The following is a 23,393-nucleotide window of genomic DNA, read 5'->3' as shown; positions in this document are numbered from 1 at the left end:
AATGATAGAGCAATGTCAACTATCAATACTGTTCTTTAACAGTATTGAATATACGATGCCTTAAGTTCCCTATCCTCATGCCTCATTATTCCAGGTGCTGGCCTTCTGATAATGCACTATCATATCTATCCTAAATCATTTTTAAAAGAAAAACTATGTATTTACCAATACCACACTTAGAGAATGTCACTTTTTCCATCACAATGTTGCTTAATTTCTTAGCTGTCCTTGATATATAAAAACTGTCAGACAGGGACCATAAAGTGACAGGGGGCCAGGAGGTATTTTAAAATTGACAATGACATTTCTTAGGAAATCATTTTTCAATGTATCATTTCATCCCATCATGGCTGCCTCTGGGGTTTGGAGTTCAGGAAATCTAATCTTTGCATCTGCTGATGTATAAAAGGGTTAAAATACAAGGGCTAGGAGAGGGACACTGAGAGAGAGAAAAGGTTGAGCCAAGAGTTGGGAGCCCAGTGTGCAACCTTCCAGAATCCAGGGGCTTTTCACAGTCCCAGAGGATCAGGAGCCAGGGTGCATACTGGGTTACAATGGCCCATCTCAGCAAATGCCAAGAAACAAGTTTTCAGAGGGAAACTGTACAGAAGGTAATACTTCCTTTTACTTGCAAAAGGAGGATGAAAGGTTCTAAAAGGAAATATTCAAGCTAGGCTTTGAGGAAAGATAAGAAGCCAGTGAGATAAGCATGGAGTGGGGAAGCCTTTGTAGTGATGAAGCAGGCTGACTTTATGTGCCCAGGACCTCAAAATTGCAATAGGTGTAGGGCTCACATTGTAAGTTTGATTTTAATGGTAAGCATTAGAGGTTTGGGTCTTTTTGTTTGGTTTGGTTTGGTTTTGGGGTAAACTTAGTATCTGCACATCACCTTGCATTTGGAATGTGTTATCCTATTAATGCAATAACCCTACTCTTTTGAGGCTACAATTCCATGTCTATTTTATAAAAAAAGGAAAAAGGTGTCAGAGTACAGGTGCTCTGCCCAGAAAAGAACAAGACCAGGATTCTAGATTCCTAAGCTGTGAAACACGAGCATATTGCTCTTACTGTCCTATTTTTGAGACTGAGGGGCCCATGTAATCCTTGACAGCAGAGATGAGAACTGATGGACAAGGCGTAGTGACTTGGGGTTGAGTGTCTGCAGGTTAGTTGATGTTGTACCTATGGATTCTGTTGAATGACTTATATAGTTTTATCAACTAAAGGAAATTCTAGTTGTCTCCACAGAGCATAAGACATCTTCTCCATAAAATCCGTCCAGATACATGGCTTCCATAGGCAAATGGAGACAAAATCTTGTGTGCAGCATTTATTCCAAGTGTAGGGGAAGCTGTAGCCACGCCTACTTAGGGGCTGGCTACAGGTGTGCCTGACCATGCTTGCAAGGGCGTGGTCAGGGTGACATAGAGCGATATTTGCATGGGACTGCATTTTCACTTTTAGTTTCACTTTTGTACTTGCTGGACAGACTGCTGCCACGCTGGCTGGCTAGGTCACTCTGTAAGTAAGGCTTTTCCCTATTAAATACCCTTGTATTTCTACCTGACTCCATATTGGTCATTTCCCACTATACCCAAGCCTAAGTTCTGTAAGAGAATGTGGGGAAGATGGAGGTTCCTAGACTGAGTAAACAGCCCAGACAAAGGTGCTGTAACCAGTTAGAAGCTGTAGTTGCAGGTGTCATGGCTGGTGGGATACCAGACTGCCTGAGGATTGGAGACTACATCATACCATGTGATCACAAGTTGTGACATGTTGTCCAGATAGACTTGGGGATCACATGCTTAGGTGCCATTGACTTATAAACTTCCATTTAACTGTAGAGAACGTAATTCATTTTCCTTTGGCTCCCATTGTTCATCTTTGGGATGAACACACACATTGCCTGGGACCTATAGAGTAAGTAACTTTTTTTGGTTTTTTCAAGACAGGGTTTCTCTGTATTGCTTTGGAGGCTGTCCTGGAACTCGATCTGTAGACAAGGCTGGCCTCGAACTCACAGAGATCCACCTGCCTCTGCCTCCTGAGTGCTGGGATTAAAGCCATGTGCCCTAAAATGATATCAATGTTTGCTTATAATTGTGTCCTCTTCCAAACCACCAGTGAAACAATCCTATAGATACATTAGCTACAGGACATGTGGACTGTTGTCACAAAGGGACAAAGAAGTGCCAACAGCCTTGAGTTCAAGTTAACATTCTCCAGCATTAAAATGAAATACTCTACATTGATTATCCCCCCACTCACTGGGTTCTTTTCACATAAAGTTTTTGCCAGAATGAAAACTGAGGTGCAACTGAGCCTTTATTTGCTGATTCAGTTTGCTGGCCCTCAGACCCATGGAATGCTAGGCAGGCATTTGCAGTGATGCCAGCTGTAGCTGGAAAAACCTGGATCTTCTAAGCAAAGCAAAAGTCCAGGCTCCTAGTAGAGAAGCACATCGTATTCCTTCATTTTGTGAGTGCGCTCTGCTTTCTTTACACCAGGAGAGAAAGATGTGTACCATGGGGCATTTATTTTCCCTTTCACATAAAGCTATTTACAACAACACCACAATAGGATAAATATCACAAATGGCACTGAACTTGGAAATATCTGTCCTTTAACATTTTCCTTCTTTGTCACAGAGTAACCTTGCAATGTTGGCGTCCCACAATTTGTTGTGTTTGTTGTTGTTGTTGTTTACATGGCTTTAATGCTGAAATAAACAAGGGCTTTTCCTTCATCAAACACTGTTTGTTTTCTGATTGTGATTTATTGAACTAACAGATAAAGATTAACAGCTTAGCTGGGCGTTGGTGGCTCGAACCTTTAATCCCAGCACTTGGGAGGCAGAGGCAGGTGGATCTCTGTGAGTTTGAGGCCAGCCTGGTCTACAGAGTGAGTGCCAGGAGAGGCTCTAAAGCAATACAGAGAAAGCCTGGCTCGAAAAAACTCAAACTAAAAAACAAACAAACAAACAAAATAAACAGAAAACAAAGAGTAACAGCTTAAGACATTGCTGATGTCATCAGCAAGTACAGAGAAACGAAGCTCTGTGCATGTAGATGCACAATGCACTTACAAATCTCCCTGATCATCACAGCATGGCAGCATGCTCAGGTTCTCCCATGTGCATGCTAGTCTCCTACTTAATGCTTTCTGTGCCTTCCATGCTTTCCTGAACTCTGAATGCTGGGGTGCACTGGACAGAAGTGGTCCTGCACTCCCAGATTCCAAAGCTTGGTGTTCTTTTCACCTGGAGGGGTTGGACATCTCTGCACATTGCCTGTACATTCATAGCTGGACTTGATATCAGACCCATCACTTTAGTTCTTCCACTGAAGTACTCATCTCACAGAGCAGAAGGTCTCTGCTGATATATGTCTTTCCTCACAAGCTTCTGTATTTTCATAGGAAATTTCTGTAGCCAGGTTAACAGGTCTAATGTGACCCTCTACTATTAATAGTTCATTCCAAATGTTCTATGATTTTAGACTCTGCTAAGATGATACATTTTTGAAGAATTATTTTGTACATTATAAATATATTCATCACTGACAAATAATAAATCCTGAACTTTGCTTTGGTCATGCCACCACTGTGTGCACACATGGAAGTGAGCTCTACCTCTCTGTTAACTGAATATCAAACTTCCACACCAACCCTGGTCTTTCCACACATTCCAATCATCTCTTCTATATTTTCTGTTGGATAAAGGAAATGGGAATTTCCACCATAAACTGGATGAACCTAGAAGGAATCTAGTGGTCTCTTGGGGACCACTGGGTTAAATGTCAGGGTGACCTAAAGAGAAATGGAATCTCCAAGATATGTTACACATAGTCATGGATTTCCATACATTAAATCCATGACGAGAGCATCACAGTTCTTCAGGTTAACATAATTCTGGCCTCAGACTATGGGAAGTCTGGACTTTCCAGCAGGATCTAGCAACCCATAGTTCTGCAAAGACTCTTCCACAATCAAGGGGGCCAGGGTTGCAGTTGTTCACCAGGAGTTTGGCTTTGAGTAAAGGCTATGTGATGTTCACCAGAGAATCACTTATGACAGCAAAAATGAGGAACAACTCTCATGATCAAAACTCAGGGGTAGACCAGGTCATCAACGGCTATGCAGCCAAACATGTTGCAGCCTACAAAAAGTCCATTTTAGGAGAATGTTACCTAACCAGGAAAATATCAAACAATAAGTATGGTATGTTATAAAACACATGGACAAGATTTAAAGTCTGTTTTTTTAAACTCTATTTATATACACATGAAGAATACTGAAAGATACAGGCCAAAAGAAATCAGCAGAATTTATTTTGGAGAGTTATAATTCCATTTCAGAAAGTGCTTAATTTGCTATGTATTTGATTTTTTTTCAAATAATCACCAACAAAGTTGTGTATCATACCATGACAAAAACTTCAATTAATTTTTTTCTGAAAGTAAAGGTGAGTGCTACCAGACTGCCCACTTGAAAATTTAAAAGAAGGTAAAACTGCTTTTTGATTCCAGGATCTACTTATTTAGGATGTGTGTATAAGGGTATGAGTCTCAGTAGTTATAAACTAACAGTAACAATGTCTATGCAAGATGATATCTGTCCATCCATCCATCCATCCATCCATCCATCCATCCATCCATCCTTGTTAGTCTCTAGTTTGATTTCCTCTACTTATATCTTATAAGTTTAAGGTTAACAACAATGTGTTGGAATGATTCTTAGAGAAAAACTAATGTCCTAAATTTCAATATCCAAAGGAAACAATGTCACATCTCATAATCACCAAGTTGGGAACAAACACTGCTTTAAGGGAGTTTACTGTTGCCATGCTTTGTCCTTCTTATATATTCATGAGCAATATAATTTGCGGCTGGTTGCTGTAAGAGCTGAGAATAACAGACCTATCTACAAAGTATCTATAATAAAGCATAATTTTAATTCTGTGGCATTTTGAGCAAGTAATATTGGCACCCTGTGATACTACTGTTATATTTGCCACAGGATAGCAAACTGTGGTCCATGGTCCAAGTCTAGTCTACAACCTGTTATGCTTCATGTGTTGTTTAATATGGTTTATACATTGTAAGTTGTTGGAGAAACTTAAAAGAAAAATAATATATTTTAAGCAACATTAAAATAATACAAAACTGAAATTTTAGTGTCCAGACACAAAGTTTTGCTAGGACATGGTTCTATTGGTTCTTTACATCTAGTCTTAGCTGTTTCACCATAGGACAACTTCTCCATATACCTGCGATAGAATTTATGATCCATAAAACACAAACTGACCCTTTATAGACAGAAAAGTTGCTGGGGATATAGATGTGTCTTCAGTTGTAAGTAATCTCTCTTTTCCACCACCAGCCTCCAGATGGCAGAAAAGAACCTAAACTAGGAGGAAGGAAAGCTGCTGCCCCACATAGGATGTTTACATTTCCAATTAAGTCATTCCCTAAAAAGCCAGCCCTTTCAACAGTACAGAGTAGTTTTATATATGCTCAATAAGCCAAAAAATTTAATGCCCAAAAGAAACTGAGGGATTCATTTAGCTCACTGCTAATGTCTGTACTAAAGTTTAGCATTTATTCACTCTCACCCAAAACAAATATTATGCAATATGCACCATTAAAGAAACTCCTAAGTTTTAACGTGTCTATATTGCATGCTTCTCTTATTAAACTGAATTACAGTTCTTAAGTTTACAGGTTAATACCATCAGTTGAGCCAATTTGGTTTGTCATTACCGGAGTGCATGCTTGTGAGTATGCCTGTGAGTGTGTGTGTGTGTGTGTGTGTGTGTGTGTGTGTGTGTGTGTGTGTGTGTGTGTGTGTGTGTGTGTGTTACCTACTCTGTTTTAACTGAATGTAAATGGTATTAGGATTAGTAGTATGTGTTAGTTCTGTAGGGACATGAACACAAACTAGCATTTTCTTTATACATGAATCAATTGGGTCTACATATTCTTCTTCATAATTACCAGCATGTAGCAAGCACACTGGGCTGCAGACCTCTGTTTCTGAGATGGTCATATTATCCATGGTCTTTTTCAAGACAGGTTCCTCACATCTCAATGAGAGAATAACACTGAGCCACTTTCAAGGAGTGTAGCAGAGATAGTAAGTTTGGCTGTTTCCACTCATGTTCTTAGATAACTTTTGTGTTCCCTTTCTTTCTATAACTTTGAATTGTGAACTTTTGGTAAACAAATAACATGTGAACAAAACAATAGGTAACTCCATACTGAGCATGCAAATAATACTGTTTACTCCCTGTGTCTTTTTCGTTTTCTGTCATTTTTGTTACTAAACCATCAAAACAGAAATTTTGTTGACATTTGAATTTTATCACAACACTTCACCCTTAAGTGTAGCTCCTAGAATAATGACAGCCTCATACTTAAAAATAAAGAAATTAGTAATAAATTTAAGAAATGAACCACATTTCCTTAATATCCAGTAACCATGGTGTCACCCCCCCAGTATCTTTAAGGGACTTGCTGTTGGTTTAACATAGAGGTGTCCTGCACATGTGTCTAGGTGTCCAGTTCACCTTTAAACTAGCCTTGTTCTTGCCACACTCTAAATATGATTATTTTTAACAAAAGTAAACTGATTTTTGAAAATAGAACCACATTCTGGATTTTTCTGGATGTTTTCATCTGGGAAATTTGAATTATTTCTGAGCTTTACACAGTTTGTAGTTTGGAGGTCAGGTCTAATTGCTGGACACCATGACACATGACACCGTGTGCCTCAAACACTGCATGGCACCGAGGTCTACTGGTGTTGGGGATATAATTATTGGTCCTTTGATGAAGGTATCAAACACTCTGTAAGTTGTTTCCTTTTGCAATTGGAGACATCATTGAAGCAACAGCGCAGATGTCTTCTTCCCTACAACACGTAAGGAAAAAATTTGGGCTGTGACAAGACTCAAATACTTGATTTGGAATGATAAAGAGTAACTTTCTACCCCTTTCATTTCTTTTCTTTTCATCAGCTGCCACTGTTCTGTAAGGTGGAGTCTCTCCTTTGAGCTGTGAGTGGCCTAGAATTTCCCCCAAAAGTTAAAGTTGGAAGTTCTTTGATTACCATTTGCACAGTAGTGAGTTGGCATAATAACCATGTTCAATTCATGCAAATAGTTATATATTTCATGTTCTCTAAAATCCTGGATTCCAGTACTTTTAGTTTTCTGTGTTTCTACAGTCAAATTTCTATTGTCGTCAATGCTCAGTTTATCATTATATGTTTGGCCTGTGAGAGCTCTGTCTAGCTAGATGCTGTAAAATGTCCTCTGCTCAGGCCGCATGTCTCTCCTGTCTGCTCCCTCCTGTCCCCGATGCCTGCAGCACCTCCATCCCAGAATACTTTCCCTTTCCTTCTAGACTGTGTTCTCAATAAAAACTACAGGACCAGACTGCTTCCCTGCTGTGCCAAATCTTTGCTTAATGCACCAATTGGCAGATTAACAAGGTATTAGGAGGCCTGAGAGGGTTAGCAAAGGAATGTGGCCTTCTTCTGGCACACTGATGGTTTCTCCTACCTTGCATAGTAGTCATTGGGTGGAACTGCTTCTTGGAAGAACTGGAACTGGTACAGATAAAGTCCAATCAGGTGCCCAGCAGTGAAGATGGCCAGTAGGACGCAGAGGCAGCCGAACAGCAATGGGTCAAAAGTTCGGCACCAGGACCACCAGGTGCACAGACCCAGAAATACAAAGAAGTACACAGCTGAGGTCAAGGATGGCAGCATCATGCCTGAGGGGAAAAATGCAACCATGACCACGACTGGACGTTTGCTTGCCAGCAGTGAATGCACTGGCTGGAAATAATGTGAAATTCCTTCATGCACTTTAGATATTGGTCAAGATTTAAACACTATTGACCAGAATTTGTCCATATTACCAGAAGCCTAAATGCACAACCAATTGTAGGAAGAAGCCACACATGGAGTGGGTAATGTTATGAACTTATTTAAGACAGGCTGGGCATTGGTGGCACACACCTTTAATCCCAGCACTCGGGAGGCAGAGGCAGGCAGATCCCGGTGAGTTCAAGACCAGCCTGGTCTACAAGAGCTAGTTCCAGGACAATTTCCAAAGCCACAGAGAAACCTTGTCTTGAAAAACCAAGAAAAAGAAGAAGAAGAAAAAAAGACCAGCAATGAAAAACTCCTCCGCTGGCATCTGAGCTGAGGAAACACCTCCTTCTCCAACCAGAAGAAATGAATATGCACTTCAGTGTTTTCCTAACTTGCCCTCCAAGTTTCAGGCACATATGTACACTCATTGCAACTTTTCTCTGTAACAGTTACTTTATTTTTTTTTACCAAAATTGTTTATTAAGAAAAACTTTCTTTGACAATTTCACACTTATGTATAAGACATACTGACCACTCTCACCCCAACCTCTCCCATCTCCCTGCTGCTCTCGTCTTCTCTATAAATTTCTTCCTTACAATCATGTATATTACTTTTTAAAGATATATTGTGTGTGTGTGTGTGTGTGTGTGTGTGTGTGTCTGCACGCACGCGCGTGTGTGCATGAGTGCCTATGTGCATGTATGTCCTCACATTCCTTTAAGGGTCTATTTTGGTTGGTGTGTGTACATCAACTATTTTGTGTGTGTGTGTGTGTGTGTGTGTGTGTGTGTCCTCACTCACATGCCTGTAGCTGTCTATTTTAGTTATTTTTGTGTGTATGCATGTATGAGTGTGTGTGTGTGTGTGTGTGTGTGTGTGTGTGTGTGTGTGTGTGTAAATGTGCCTGTAGGTGTCTACAGAGGTCAGAAGAAGGCATTGAATAAATGGGGGTGGAGTTATAGGTAGTTGTGAGCCACCTCCACCTGATGCTGGTGTTAGGAACCTAACTTGGGTCCTCTGGAAGAGCAGCAAGGACTTCTAACCACTAAGTTATCTCTTTAGCACCTTAATTTTGCTTTATGATCCACCGAGCTTAACCAGGACTGACTATGTGACCACAGTATTGGACGTTTTTTCCAGCCAAGATTTATAAAAATCATTATATATTGTGGATATTATAGTTTCATTCCAATTTTGTTCTACCTGATAAGGCAACTCATTTATATGTTGCATAAAGAGACTTTATCAGGGAGTTTGAACAGGCTTCTCATTAAAATATTGGGTTTGATTTGTAGAAAAATTCTACTTCCCTCTTTTTTTCTACTAAAAAGAAGTTAATTCACCTTTGTAACTTTAGTTTAAATGAGTCCACTTTAAGAAGTTCTCAGTGTGGTAGGCAGTGGGAAGGAAGGAGGGGAAAGGTTGAGATAGCATTAGATGACATTATTTAGGAATAAGCAGAGTGTGGCCAAAATTTAAAGGAAGTTACTGTCTGTGGAGGGAGATTGCAATCTAACTTTGGAAGCAAAACTGTATATCTTAGAGAGTTAAATTAATATTTCAAATACTCCATGATGTAAAGATAGGGTTGGCCTTGTGCACATTCAAATAACTAATTGCCAACAGATCAGAGTTCAGTTTCCTGGAAGAGAAATAGCTCATATTTTAATCTAAACATATAAAATGAGCCCACTTAGATATGGAAAGGATGTTTTGACAGAGATTAGCAGTCTTTTTGAAAGCTCCAAGACTGGAAATGGACAGGAGCAATGGGGCTGAGGTGGTTTCCCAAGTGGCTGGCTTTACAAGGGTCATGGTGGTATGCTGAGGCCCTGGAATCCATTGTTTTTTCTTTCCTTTTAATCCTGTCATTCACTGTGTACATCCTGGTCTGTGACTACCTCAGTGTGAAGCCACCATGGGACACACTCACCTGAGGAGCCCAGCAGGATGGTCACCACGACCTTGCCTGCTGTGGTTATCATGTTGCCGATGAACTCCTTAAGCTTAGAGGCAACGGAGGCAAGCCTGCGGAACATTTTTAATTTTGTGCTTTCTTCCAGCTCGCCTTCCATGCCTTCTTCTCCATCTAAGTCCTCCTCATAGATCAGTGCCTCCTCTGAATCCATCTTTTCTCCTCCAGCCTAAGGAAATGAGAAAAAAAAAACCAGAGAATGTAGCAGTTCAAACTTCTGTGGAACCATGATTCCTAGTCTGTGGGTAAGTCAGGGTCAGTCACTGGGGTCAGCATCATAAATCAGTAAAATAGCCAGGCGTAGGGTCTCTTGGTGGTGAGTCCAAACCACTCTGATCTTCTCTGAAGGAGTACACGGGTAATATCCCCAACCTTGGGGTCCCAGTGGCATGCCATGTTTCTTAGATGTACTCATGTACTCTGTCCCAGGTTCCCTGCCTGCACCCATTCTTTTACAGGTAGAAGAAAACAGCCAGTGAGTGCCATTAACAATATTTGCTATGGTCTGTCTGGGTTGGCTGTTTTTCAATTCTAGTCTTCTCTGCTGCTGACTGATTTTATAGAACCACAGAAGCAAACTAGGGCAGAGGAGGGGATAGGTGATGATCAGAGCACTGATATCTCTCTCTCTTCCTTCTTAAGTTTATCTTTGCTGGTCATCACAGAATTTCCGGACTAGCACAGTGGTCTTGGGCTGCTTGGCCAACTGTACTGTGGCTTCCTGTCAGGTCCTTTAACAGGCTTCTGTGGTAACTGGATCTTACAGAATTCATTGCCTTGATACTGAATCTTTAGGGATGGAAGGAGAAGCAGACAGAAGAAAAAATACAAATTTTAACTGAGAATATAAAGGGGGTTTGACTGTTTTTAAAGTCTAAATAAGGACTTTTTCTCATTAGCATCATTCTTTAAAGGGGTTGGGATTTTTCAAAGGAAGCATACATAGAAGCTATCCCCAAAGACAAAAAGGGTCTGGCCAAAATGAGGGGCACTGCATTTGTCCCTAGGCTGACAGACTGCATGAATTTGGCCTGGGTGATTGCAGCATCTGTCTGGGGGCCAAAGATACTCTTAGCCTGGGCTACACATCTGGGAAGACAGTGAAGTCTGGATTCTCTGTTCTTCACTCCACAGGTTCTTTCTTGAGACACTCAGCTCAGACACTCACAGAACTCATTCATGGGGTTCTGAGTGCACTGAGGAAGATGGGCCTTGGAGGGTTGGTGGCAAGGTAGGGACATTCTGGGTGGGTTGAAAGATTCAAAGACATATTGTTAGCAAGGAGGGATAGACCGTAAGGGACTTGAATTAGCGTTTAGTAAAAAAGGCTGGGAGGTACTCCTCTACCTAACCTCATCCAACAACACATGTGCTGTGCATACACATACGCATGAACATACATGTATATACCCACCTACATACATGTCCACCTCCCAATCAACTGTGTATATGCCTACATGTACACATATGCACTTATACATTCAGGTACATACCCATGCACAGCCATGCATATATTCATACAGATATGCACACACACACACACACACACACACACACACACACACACACACACACACACGTACTTAAACATATGCACACACACAAATGCATCCACACACACAAACATATGCACCCCTCTCCCCAGAAGGATTTAATTCTGAACTGACTAAAGTCCATACGTATAAACAATGGTCTTTGCAGTTCATCATGACATACCTACATGGGTTCTGCATCTGCAGATTCAGCAGCCACATTAGTAACATCTGAAAATAGTGAGGCTGTGTGGACTGTGCAGTCTTTTCTCTTGTCACTATCCTTTGAACATCTATCTGTGAAGCACTGACATTTGGTAGGCAAGATGTGCACAGGTCCTGAGCACACACTATGCAACTTTTACAAAAGAGACTTGAGCAAGTGTGAATTTGGGCATCTTCAGACCTCTCATGGTGGCCAGGAGATTAGTGTGTTTATGTCTTTGCTGGGGCAGAAAGAGGAGCTTGCATTTATTCGTTAGCATGCTTCCTTCACACAAGACCCAGTGTGTCTGAGAGTTCTAGTGACAGCCTCAGTAATACACGCAGAAGTCGGTAAATCAATCAGCAAGCCAAACATCCCATAGTAAGGGCTCTTCAGAGAGTTCAAATGGGTTGCAGCTGTGACTGAAGGGGGTGCCTATGGTAGATTCTGAGGTCAGGGAGACCCTCTCTGAAGAGGCGACATTTAGACTAAGATCTAAATACCATGGAGTCCCCAGCCATGTGTAAGTCCCAGGAAAGAATATGCTGGGAAGGAAAGGAGAGTGACAGGAAGCCATGGCCTCTCCCTTCCCTCTTCATTCCCAGAAGGTGGCCTTGCATTCTAATTCACAGACTGAAGGTCTGGCAGCCTGAATGGGATCTGCCCAGATAGCTTCTGCAGCCTGCTGGTGATACACCCACTCTTCTCCTCCTGTCACGGAGACAGAGACCCATCTGCTCAGCCAGTCACTCTCTTTTGGACCTCACATCACAAGGTGTTCCATGTCTTTCAGTTCACCCCTGACAAACTAATTTACCCTCTGTGTAATCTTAGAATAACATATCCCTCCCATCTGTATTTGCCTCCCAAGGTGGAGCTCTTGGTAAGATTTAGCCAGATTCTATTCTGCTTCTCCATACACAATTCCTCTTTAGTCAGCTCTAACTGGACTTGTCCTCTAATCTGTCTTTCTAAATAAGGAGAAGGGCACAGTGTGTTTTACAGAGTAATTCCAGTGGTTTCCTGGGAATAAATGGACAGAACTAAGAAGGTGTAAAGGATAAAGTTGACTTTGAGTTTGTGTTGTTGCATGAGTAGATGTCCATGGCCCAGGCCACAGAACATGCTGGCAAATGTGAGGCGGGAAGGGAGGGATGGGGAGATTGAGAGGCAGCCTAGTATGTTTATCTTTAATGAAGAGAAAGTACAGCTAGGAAGAAATCAAGTGTTCTCCAGGCCACCCTCCTTCATTTTCAAGTTCAGCTCCAAGATACTAAACAGGGAGCTTACACATGTTTAAAGCCAAAGTAGGAACTCGGAGGGTCAATCTAGGGTCTTTGGCACCCAGATGAAGGATTCCCTAGGAACAATTCAGAGATGGCTCATCTTTCAGATGCTGTCTGCCTACACCTGCCTTTCCACTCATATCCATATGGTTTGCCTAGGAGCATGCCATACAGAGAACAGGTCAGGAACCAGAATCCACAGGTTCTCTTTATCTCTTTTCCTTGTGGGCATACAATCTCCAGGCTATGGAACCTCTTCCCTACCCCAGAAGGGTCTGGCTCTCATGCAAGCCCTTCCTCTTACTCCATCACTCTACAAGCAGAATTCATCATGGGCAGCTTCAAGAAGATGCCATCTCTGCCGATCACAGAAAAGCAACTTCCCCCCGATACCAGGGGAGCAATTCCTTAACCACCACCACCACCAACATTATCACCACCACCACCATCACTGCCACCACCACCGCCACTGGCCCTGGAAGGAAGTGTAACAAAAATCTCACTACACTTGGAGAAGTGGAAACATGGTAGGGACCTCCTGAGTAACAGGAAGAAACACATCCATAACTTGCATGATAGATGACTCATTATTTCATTAGAGAATGGCTAAGATGTTGATTAAATCAGAGCAGTCTGCTCACAAGCCTTGGTGAGGTCACACAAATGCCTTCTCTTGACCTCTCAGAGACAGGAAAGGGCATGGGAGGTTTAACAGCATGCCACTGCTCTTTGTGGCTCTAGATTCCCTAGGTGCTTTTACACCAGCTTCTCTGAGGCCCTCAGAGACAAATGTGCTTCACACCTGCCAAGCTGATAGCAGACGGGGCCCTGTCTGTGAGCCCTGATGTCCTATTCACTCAGGGTTAGTGCTGCCACTAGTCACCTTAGGTGGCATTGTAATAGACAGGACCTTTCCCCCATTGAAAACTCCTCTGCTGACCTATAAACACTGGGGTTTGGCAGGAGTAGAGAATTATATTTACTAACAAGCAGCCTTGCTTGCTGGAGAAATCCAAATCTGGTACCTTATAGGAACATGACTTGAACTCCATCTTGAAGTAAACAAGGAGTATTAGGAAACACAGATTTAACTCCTGTGATCCTTAAGCCACCTCAGGATTCAAACACCAGGTGAACCTTTAACAGTGTAAAATGTCCAATAAAATCACTCATAGAATTATTACTTTTGTCCAACATAAACTTTTTTAGACTTTTATGTCCTTTACTCTGTCTCTTTAAAAGATGTTGATTTTGACAGGAAGTCTTGGTCCCCTGTGACAACCGGGATGGACTTCGAGGACATTTTGCTCAATGGAACATGTTGGAAAGACCAATGTGACATGATATCACTTGCTTATGGATTCTAAAAGCCAAACTTCAGAGTGGAGAGTAAGAACATCAGTTGCCAGAGGCTCGCCAGGTGGGCAGATGCAGGGAAGTCCCTGGCCAGAGGGTGAAGGTTCCACTCAGCAAGAATGTGCTTTGGTGATCTACGACACATCAGAGGTTCTACAGAATTAACTAATAATTATTTTTAAATAGCTAAGGGCGGAATTGGAGTGTCCTCAACTATGAAGTAGTCATAGTTATAGTACAAGAAGTAGCCATAGTAACAGATGTGTCACCTGTATCATTTGATTATTCTACAACTTATCCATATATTGAAAAACCAAATTGTACTCCACAAATAACCACAAATATTATATGTAAATTTCAAATAAAGTGTAACAGTACTCCTGAAAGGAAAAAGGTCCTGATTTTAGATGTAGATGCAACATGTTAGGGTGTATCTCTCAGTGCTGTGGACACGGCCCCCTCCCAGGACAGCTGGTTTCTGCACCTGAGACAGCTTGTCTCATGGCCTGTCCTTTCCCATCGATTTTGACAAAGACATAGACCTATTTTTGATAGGACCTGAGCTTCCATTTTTCTTACCCTCAACACCATATGATTCCATCTAAGGGCATAAAACTCAAGACTATCTGGGAACCATCAGGCTCTCCAGGCTCCAGCCCAGACTCACTGAGTGAGAATCTGCAAATTCCTGGCTGGAAACATCAAAGGCTCCCTCATATCAGTTCTCCACAGCCATCTTTGGCTCCATCTTCTGGCTGCTTGGAGGCCACCAGCAGGGGTGTTCTACAGTACAAATCCCTTTTTAAGATCCATTCTCTGTAAAAATACATTGAAGAAATGTATCTGTCGTGCTTCCTCGGGTTCCAATGGAGACTTAGACCCCAAACTGGAGCTTCTGCTGCAACTGAACCCCTTCATCTTTTCTATGGTGAAAACAGTATCTCCATGGATGTCTATCACAGTCACGTGGAATAAGCCAAAAGGTCTGAGAGTCCAAGGGAACATTTTCCAAAGTGTCACCCTTGTTTATGCATTATTTACTTTTTAAAGTTAACAATTTATCTTAACAAAATGGGTTCATCTCACAGAAGAGTCCACAGACGGGAGGGGAAAGTGCTGTGACTCATCATAGAGGACAAATGGCCTCCCCTGTGATGGCAAGGAGAGAGGCAGGGGCAGAGTGTCTGGTGTGCTGTCACTTGTGCTGCATCAGTCTAAAGTGGCGACACTTTACACACAGAACATTTTATTCTATCACTGGCCTTGTTTTGGGAACATTATTTTCCCACTTGGTAAGAGCAGTGTAAGTCTCCTATCTCATTTGGAAAGTGGGTGCAGATGTTTCTTGCAACCCCCTCCAAAGAGCTGTGGTAGTTTAGTAAAGACAGGAGGACAATTGAGGCCCAGGACAGAGGCCAGTCAGGTAGCAGAGGATCTGTGGGAATCTACAGATACTTCTGCTCCTGAGACTCAGTACCTCTGGGGACATTTCTGACAATGGGAAAGAGGAATTCCAGGGTAAACTACCAAGTTAGAGAAGGCAATGGCCTTTAAGAATTACCTAACATAATTTGAAAGAGAAATGAACAATGGTGATGGACTAAATCAGATTGGCCATTTTTTAAAGGAATTTTCCTTTAAGATTTTCTTTAAGAAATCACTTACTAAAATACTATAAAACCAAATCAGTCATTATGTATGTAGAACGGCATCCTGCCACACACACACCATAAGAACCACTGAGTGTATCTTTGGTGTCAGGCATTACTAATATTACTGACTGTCTTGCCTGTTTCCTCTCCCAGGGATCTGCTAAGAATAGCACTAAATGCAAACCCTAGGGCACTGAGAGATGACAGCAAAAGCAGCACATAGAGAATACATGATTTTTTCTTGGAACCCATATAACAACATGTGGTCTAAAATGCAAACCAAGTAAACATCTTTTAGTCTTAGTTATGACTGTATCACAAGGTCAAGCAGGGCTGGGTGTGCTCTGGAACTAACAGATTTCCTTTATTCCCCAACTGTACACACACACACACACACACACACGCACACACACACACACACACAGAGAGAGAGAGAGAGAGAGAGAGAGAGAGAGAGAGAGGAGAGAGAGAGGCAGAGAGAGAGAGAGAGAGAGAGAGAGACAGCTCCCCATCCTCAGTGCCCCACACATCCACTAACCCATCCATTCCTTATTCTATCAAGCACCCTGTTACCATGCCCAGTTTCATGTATGGGATGGGATAGAGAAGAGAACCTGCTATGAGATACTCAGTTATTTTGTATGTGTTTGGGGGGGGATTAGGTAGACAAAACTTTATAAAATTGGAATATAACATCCCGAGGGTAATGAGAGAAAGGAGGATTCACTGACTGAGGCAACAAGTGGACATGATTAGAAAGAGAACCAATTATTGAGGAGCAAAGCAGAAAACAAAAGCCAATACTTATTAAATATTCTTCATATTGTATGCCGGCATACAGTAAAGGGTATAATAGGTCAACGTGACTTTGGGACAAGCATATTCATCTTAAGCCTCAGCAGAGCAATCATTCAAGACAGACTGCTTACATCTAGGTCCTTCCCACCATGAGTCAAAGCCCTAAGTACAGAAAGACCCGGGTCTGCGCAACCAGTTATGACCCAAGGCTCCCTGGGTACTTGGCTCCTGCTGTCTTACGCTCTGGACCACTCTGTCCAAGCTTCCACGTGAGCATGCCACACTCTAAGGCTCAGAGGACTGGGAGTTTCCAAATTCTGAATGTGACCTTCAGGAGCTGTGCAGAGAGTCTCCCGCTGTACCACTAGGAGTGGCAGCACAGACAGTACATTTCTCTCGCTACAAGTCACTGGTTGTGAGGTTTACAGGTGCCTGGGCAGCTGCCCAACTTCTTGCCACTCTGAACAGTCCCATGTGGCAAATGTCTGCTGGAAAAAACAGGGCCTAGGAAATTTAAAGCTGGTGACTTGGGATTAAATCTCAGGTTAGAAATGAGCAAATCCCAAGTGTCTAATTAGAAGGTGTGAGGAAAATGATTGATTTTTCCCATTCTTTGTTTTTTACTCTAGAAAAAAAGCATGGTCCAAACGTCACAGCCTCTGGTGAAGGCACAGCTCAGGTGAACATTCTGTCTACCAAAAGCCTAGTGTCTAGGTAGCCTGAGGAATGATGGGTGCTAGGAGAAGTGATGGGTGCTAGGTGGAGTGATGGGTGCTAGGAAGAATAATGGGTGCTAGTAGGCAAAGTGCAGGCTTTGATACTAGGAACGAATTTACAAAACATGTTAGCAGGAGCTGAGAGATACAGCCTCAATTTTCAACAGCTCTTATTAGGATGTAACTCCTTCCTTCTTTTCTTTCTTCCTTTCTGTTTTTTTTCCTTTCCTTTTGAGACAAGGTCTCATGTAGCTGAGACTGGCCTTGAACCCCTTCCTGATCCTCCCACCTCATCTCCCAAGTGCTGGGATTACAGGTGTGCACCACCATACATGCCTGACTGGAATATTCATTTATATTTTATATATTTTATATATTAAATATGCGTCTTTGCACAGATCAAATTATGATTGCACTTTCTATTTGAAAAAAACCTTCTGTCAGAGTGTTATTTGAGATATTACTTTCTTAAAAGCAAGGTCTCAAACCTCATGAAATATAAAGAAACAGTTATAAGTACAGAAATAAGCAGGTGGGTGAGTTTTAGTGATGCCAGGTGCTGTCTCATTGCATAGGTAAGCTTTTCTATACAATTTGCTTTTCATGAAGCAACTCTTATTTTTTTTTAAGAATCCAGGGTAAGAATCGTTCTCCCAGGGATGATTAGCAAATATGCTTCTAAATAAAAATGAACACACAAGTAAGACCTCAGACCATCCCCCCAAAACCAGGGAGTCTTTCCTGCATGTCAGGAGGAGGACCTCTAAGACAATGTTTCCAAATAGCAAACGTCAGCAAATGTCATCAGTGGATCAAGAAAGCCCTAACTGCTTCTAGGAAACAGGGCTGTGTTTGAAAATGAATTCTCCCAGGCACCAGGGGCTTGATCTTGCCATCTCTCCACCAGAAAAAAATAAGGAAGAAACAATGCCTGCAAACACTATTCTCTTACATCTTCAGAACTAAACATTCTAGCATGCAAAAGCCAATATTTGGAAGTAACAGGAAGTATGCAGGGCCCTTCAGATGTCAAATGAATTTCTCTGCTTACTTTGGCTATGTGTTCCAATTCCTCTCAGGCTGTCTCCAGACTGTCAAGCCAGAAGTATTACCCTGATGGTGAATCCTCCAGGATTCACTCATCACCCTTCCCCTGGCCTACCCACTAGGAGGCTGGAATTTGCTAAGACAAAGAGCACTAATATTTGAATTAGCCCCAAACAAATTAAAATGAAATAGAAAAAGAACCCCTGATAACTGATACATGTAATATGCCCAAAGACCAGAATAAGAGTTGTTTGTGATGTCAACCTAGCTATTTTTGAATAAAAGGGATTATATATATAATATATATATATATATATATATATATATATATATGCTTTGAATATCTCTTCACATCCATTTCAAACAGGACAGAGTTGTCACAGGCCTAAGTATGACAATGGGGTGAGACCAGAATGGAAGTGTGGCCTTAGAATTAATACATGTGCTTGTGTTATTCTCTCTTCCTTATCAGAGTACCCTCCCCTTAACTACAACTCAGCCATGCAATGATGGCTACAAGGATTCCTCATTCTACAGAAATAGCAACTCCTGATGCATGCGTGGTGAATGTCCCTAATGTATGCAACTCCCAAAGCATGCATGGTGAATGTTTCTAATGTGTGCAAAATTTCCTGCAAGAGCTTATGACTGAATCATCTGGTAGATACAGTGTCAAGTGTCCAAGTACTTCTGAGTAGTTTTTTTTCTTTGAAAGTTTCATCTTTTTATATAAAACTCTCAACTACTTCTTAAATTGTTGCCACTTCTCACACAGTGTGCAGCCTTTAGAACAGGGTCGTGCTCTGGGGTGGATCAGGAGGGAGTGTGGTGGAGCTTGTGGCCTGTACTGACCTGAAACACAACCTCTAACATCTCCTCATCTAACAGGTGCTCCTGAAACTTCTTCATTCACTATATACATTTTCTTACTTTTTAAAGTAAAATCTTTCCACCTTCTGGAGCACTGCAAAATTGCTTGACTCAAATATTCTGACCTAACACAAGAAGGAGGAGGGTAAAGTGCAGTTACACAGCCACACCTCATGGCAAAACTGCACAGGCTAAAAAGTTAAGGGGTGGGGCAAATAGGACCATTTTTTCCTCAAAAGTTACCGTGTATTGCTTCTCAAGAAATTCTGCAATTTCTTGGAGCACGTGGAGCATGTGGGTTGTAATGCTGGGGATGACATTTTAGGCTTGGCCACCTGATACAACGCTACGGCACAGTGAGGCCAGACGATCAACTGGGGTGTCGAAAGCACAAGCAGGCTGTTCCTAGTCTGCTGTGAGGTCATCACGCAAGACGGCACTCCCATGCCCATCACTTGTGTCCTCATCACCAAGGTGTAGGTGTGAATGTGTCTGCCTAGCAGTGTCACCCGGGCTGCTCTGTACAGTGACAATGCTCACTTGTGCCTCATGCACAGGGAGCCTCACAGCTCTCTACATATGGACTCCACACATTCACACAGGGAAGGCCCTGGGGATCGAAGAAGAAAGACACAGATAGTCACACTTACCAATTCTTCATTCTCACAATCAGGATTAAATTGGGCTACTTCTTCCGTGTCTGGTTTCTTAACAATGTTTCTGCAGACCAGCCAGATTGTCAAGCTTGCAATGAACATCCCGACGTCAGGCACAAACACCCTGATGCCATTGCCAGCATCAGCTCCCTTCAAGCTATGGAGGGAAGAAAATGGAAGGAAGTTATTTCACATCTGTGTGGTTATACATCTTATTGCATACTTCACTCTTCTTAGTGATTTAAAATCAAAGATGCTCATTTCTGCCTAGTAGTTACCAGAAGGCTCTGCACTGACTTCAGAGTCTTCCCAAATCTACTGAGATGGAGGCAGATCCCAAAGCTTCCTGAGGATTTTGGAGCCACAAAAAAATACAGAAGAGCTTTTTAGGTGCAATCAACCCAAATGGACCACTCCAAGCATGCAAATAAATCATACTAACATTATACATGTGTACTAGGATGCCTTTGTTAGTCATCGGGATGAAGCAATTTAAAACCAATATGTAGTAACTTCTAGAAGACAGTGTAATGTAAATGTAAGTCAAAGCCAGAGGGAAAACAGAAAAAAAAAACACACTTCAAGAATCTTCTAATCCAAAATCTTGTGATTATTTTTGTGCTTAACCGATTTTTGTCTTTCTCATTGCTCCAAGAAAAGTTGATCTAGTGTGTTTATTATTTTTTTAATCATAGAGAAATGAGCTGAGGAGGAGAAGATTTGGGGGTCAAAGCCAAGCCTGACAAGAGGCAGCTGCTTTTCAAATTCCCACAATCCCCCACTCTCTTTTTGTGCCAAAGACATCACACCACTTGCCTTCCTTATCACATTTCAGTGAAATGAGATTCTAGGTCATGACTTCATGAAAATAAAGATGGATACATATGTATCAAATAATGTGGATTTGGTTTTGTAAAATATAAAATTCCTTTTCACCGGAGCGAAGGCTTATATTTTGAGACAGCAATATGAACTGGTATTTGATACTCTTTATGATTACACAACATGTGTGGTCATAACTGAGATTCTGAGACAGACAGGCTGTAGATAAGAGAAAGGGCTTCAGTTGGAAGGGGAGGAGAATCTGTCTGGGAGGGCCATCCAGATGCTATGACCTTGGGGCATGTCCAAGGGCAGTGAATACAGGACTAGAAGTTGGCACATTCAGATGCTAGCTCAGTTGGGCAGCATATGCTTTAGCTAACAAGTGTCCAGAAAAGCCCATGCTGTTCTTTAAAAACAACTGAGGTCAAAAGCCACTTGACATACTGTATGGCACATGCCACAGGGCAGGTCAGCCTTTCCTGTGGAATGGATGATGAAAGCAACATACTCCTATCACTCTGCAGGCATGTCACACACAAGGAACACATCCTACTGTGTTTTGATCACCAAAATATTGAGGAAGCAAGTGTGTTAGGAGAACTAATGAAATGACTAGGGATCCAAGAGGAGAGTCAATGAGTTACAGGCAGAGAAGCCAAGACACTGTGTCAATGGAGCAAGTATGATGTTCAGTGGAATCATTAAAAGTGGAATTTTCAAAGGCAGGTTAGTTCTTTGAAGATGTTAACCAGAAAAATAAAGCTTGGTCAGAAATATGAAGCAAAAGGCAGGCTGATGGATTTGCACATTGTATAATGATATATGTGATTCGAGCAGTTATTCCTTGATAGGCACAGGAGACTGTTCCATGTTCTATTGGATGCTTGTGCATATCCAAATTCTTGGATGTTCAGTCTCTTCTGTGAAACTATGTAGTATTCTCATATAACCTACACATGTTTACAGACATGCTGTTTACATAAATCAGGGAGATTAATGTGCATTTGTCAAGAAAATGTTAGCTTAAATCATGTTTTTTCCAGGGTAGATGCCAGTGACCCATTTCACATATGAAAATGACTAGTCCATCATCTTAAATAGCAAAGTATTTTCTTTACAATCTTTTTAGGATTACAGTGATCTCATCTCTTCATAGAGAATTCTACCTCTGAAAAAGGAATTTTAAAAAGCTGCCAATTGAGACTAATCTTCATAAACTGTAGGGCAGATTAAATTATGGCATGCTCAGAAAATGTACTATAAAACCATCAGTGAATGAAATGTATGGTTGGCCAAGGTCTACATCTATGAATATGGCTCACAAATAAAACGGTGGTCAAAACAAGTATAGCAGATGTACAAAATGCAGAATGTTTAGACATCCATGACAAATGAGCTAGACTCAGTGACAAGGGATATTCTAAGCTCTTAAGTCTGTTATGATCTGTGATGACAGAAACGCCCATTTTCAGGCTCTGTGTGGTGATACATACCTTCAATCCAAACACTCTAGAGGCAGAGACAGTGGGATCTCTGAATTTGTGGCAAGCCTGATCTATATAATGATATGTTGGACTCTTGGGACTACATAGTGAGACCCTCATCTAAGTTGTTTTTAAAGGCCTATCTTTAGTATACTATGTTATTTCTACTTCAGAGAATTCCCTGTGTAGACCACATCTGAAAGACATGAAGTTGGCTACTTTGACTTGGAAGGTTGATCACCAGCTTATAGCCTAATGCCCATGACAGTGTTTGGTCTGACTGACTCTTTAATCAGATTCCACTCTCCTGTCCACACCCAGAGAAAACACAAGATGGGTAGTGCTCATAGGCTTTATTTTCTCCACTCATAAAATGGCCTTTTAAGGTCTTCACAACTTTAAAATGTCCTTTTGACTATGAAAGCCCAAAATTAAGAAGAAAGGAAATGCAGACAGGAACAGGACAGACAAAATACAAGGGGTATTTCAGCTTCCAGGTAAGGGCACCTACAGCGATAGTGAGAGGTGGCCAGGCTGCTGGTGCTCACTGTGAAAGACTTACTCAACACTGTGCCATGCCCTGGGTCCCATCACCAACATAGAAAAAACCCCACAAAAATCAATTCAATTCCATGAAGTTCTTCTCAAGGGAGTAAATCCTCTTGTACGGTTAGCAGAAAGGTCAACTGCAAGTGAATTGTGGTAACACAATTAAAACACCACATGGCCATCCATTAAACAAATGAGAGCTGTCAAAATGCTTTCACGTAGTTTTCTGGTGGTTTCTGAAGTTCACACACTATGAATTGTTAGTTGTCCCATTGTTTACCTTAAATAGGACTCTGTATGGTATGTGCCACCACTGAGTGGCTTTCTGTGACATTAAAAGCAACAAAATGAATGCATATCTAATTACAAAAACTTACACAGCTGATTCCTTCTCATACACACTCACATACATGTGTACTGTTTTTTAATTCAATATTCATTTCCCCCACCGATAGCCAAGTCACATGTAGCAGAATAATGCATTGGATGTGAATGGGGAAAATTCTTAAATTAGATTTACAACTTCTTTCAGTACTCAGGTCAAGGGCTTCTATAATTAATGA

At 41.6% G+C, this 23,393-nt stretch overlaps 1 protein-coding gene across 1 annotated transcript in view; it reads right to left on the bottom strand.

Moving 5' to 3' along the window:
• Piezo2 (piezo type mechanosensitive ion channel component 2) overlaps window positions 1-23,393 on the bottom strand; it is a 366,290-nt gene that overhangs the window by 135,070 nt on the left and 207,827 nt on the right. Inside the window, exons 6-8 of the mRNA XM_035438719.1 lie at window positions 19,967-20,129; window positions 9,813-10,023; window positions 7,562-7,775 (exon numbers count right to left, since the gene is read on the bottom strand). Of these exons, the coding sequence (XP_035294610.1) occupies window positions 7,562-7,775; window positions 9,813-10,023; window positions 19,967-20,129 (588 nt within the window). The remainder of the gene's footprint in view (window positions 1-7,561; window positions 7,776-9,812; window positions 10,024-19,966; window positions 20,130-23,393) is intronic.

The sequence above is a fragment of the Cricetulus griseus genome, chromosome 2 (assembly GCF_003668045.3).
Source record: "Cricetulus griseus strain 17A/GY chromosome 2, alternate assembly CriGri-PICRH-1.0, whole genome shotgun sequence".
NCBI classification, from domain to species: Eukaryota; Metazoa; Chordata; class Mammalia; order Rodentia; family Cricetidae; genus Cricetulus; species Cricetulus griseus.
The sequence above is the reverse complement of the archived record's forward strand: the minus strand, read 5'-3'. Positions and strand labels throughout refer to the sequence as shown.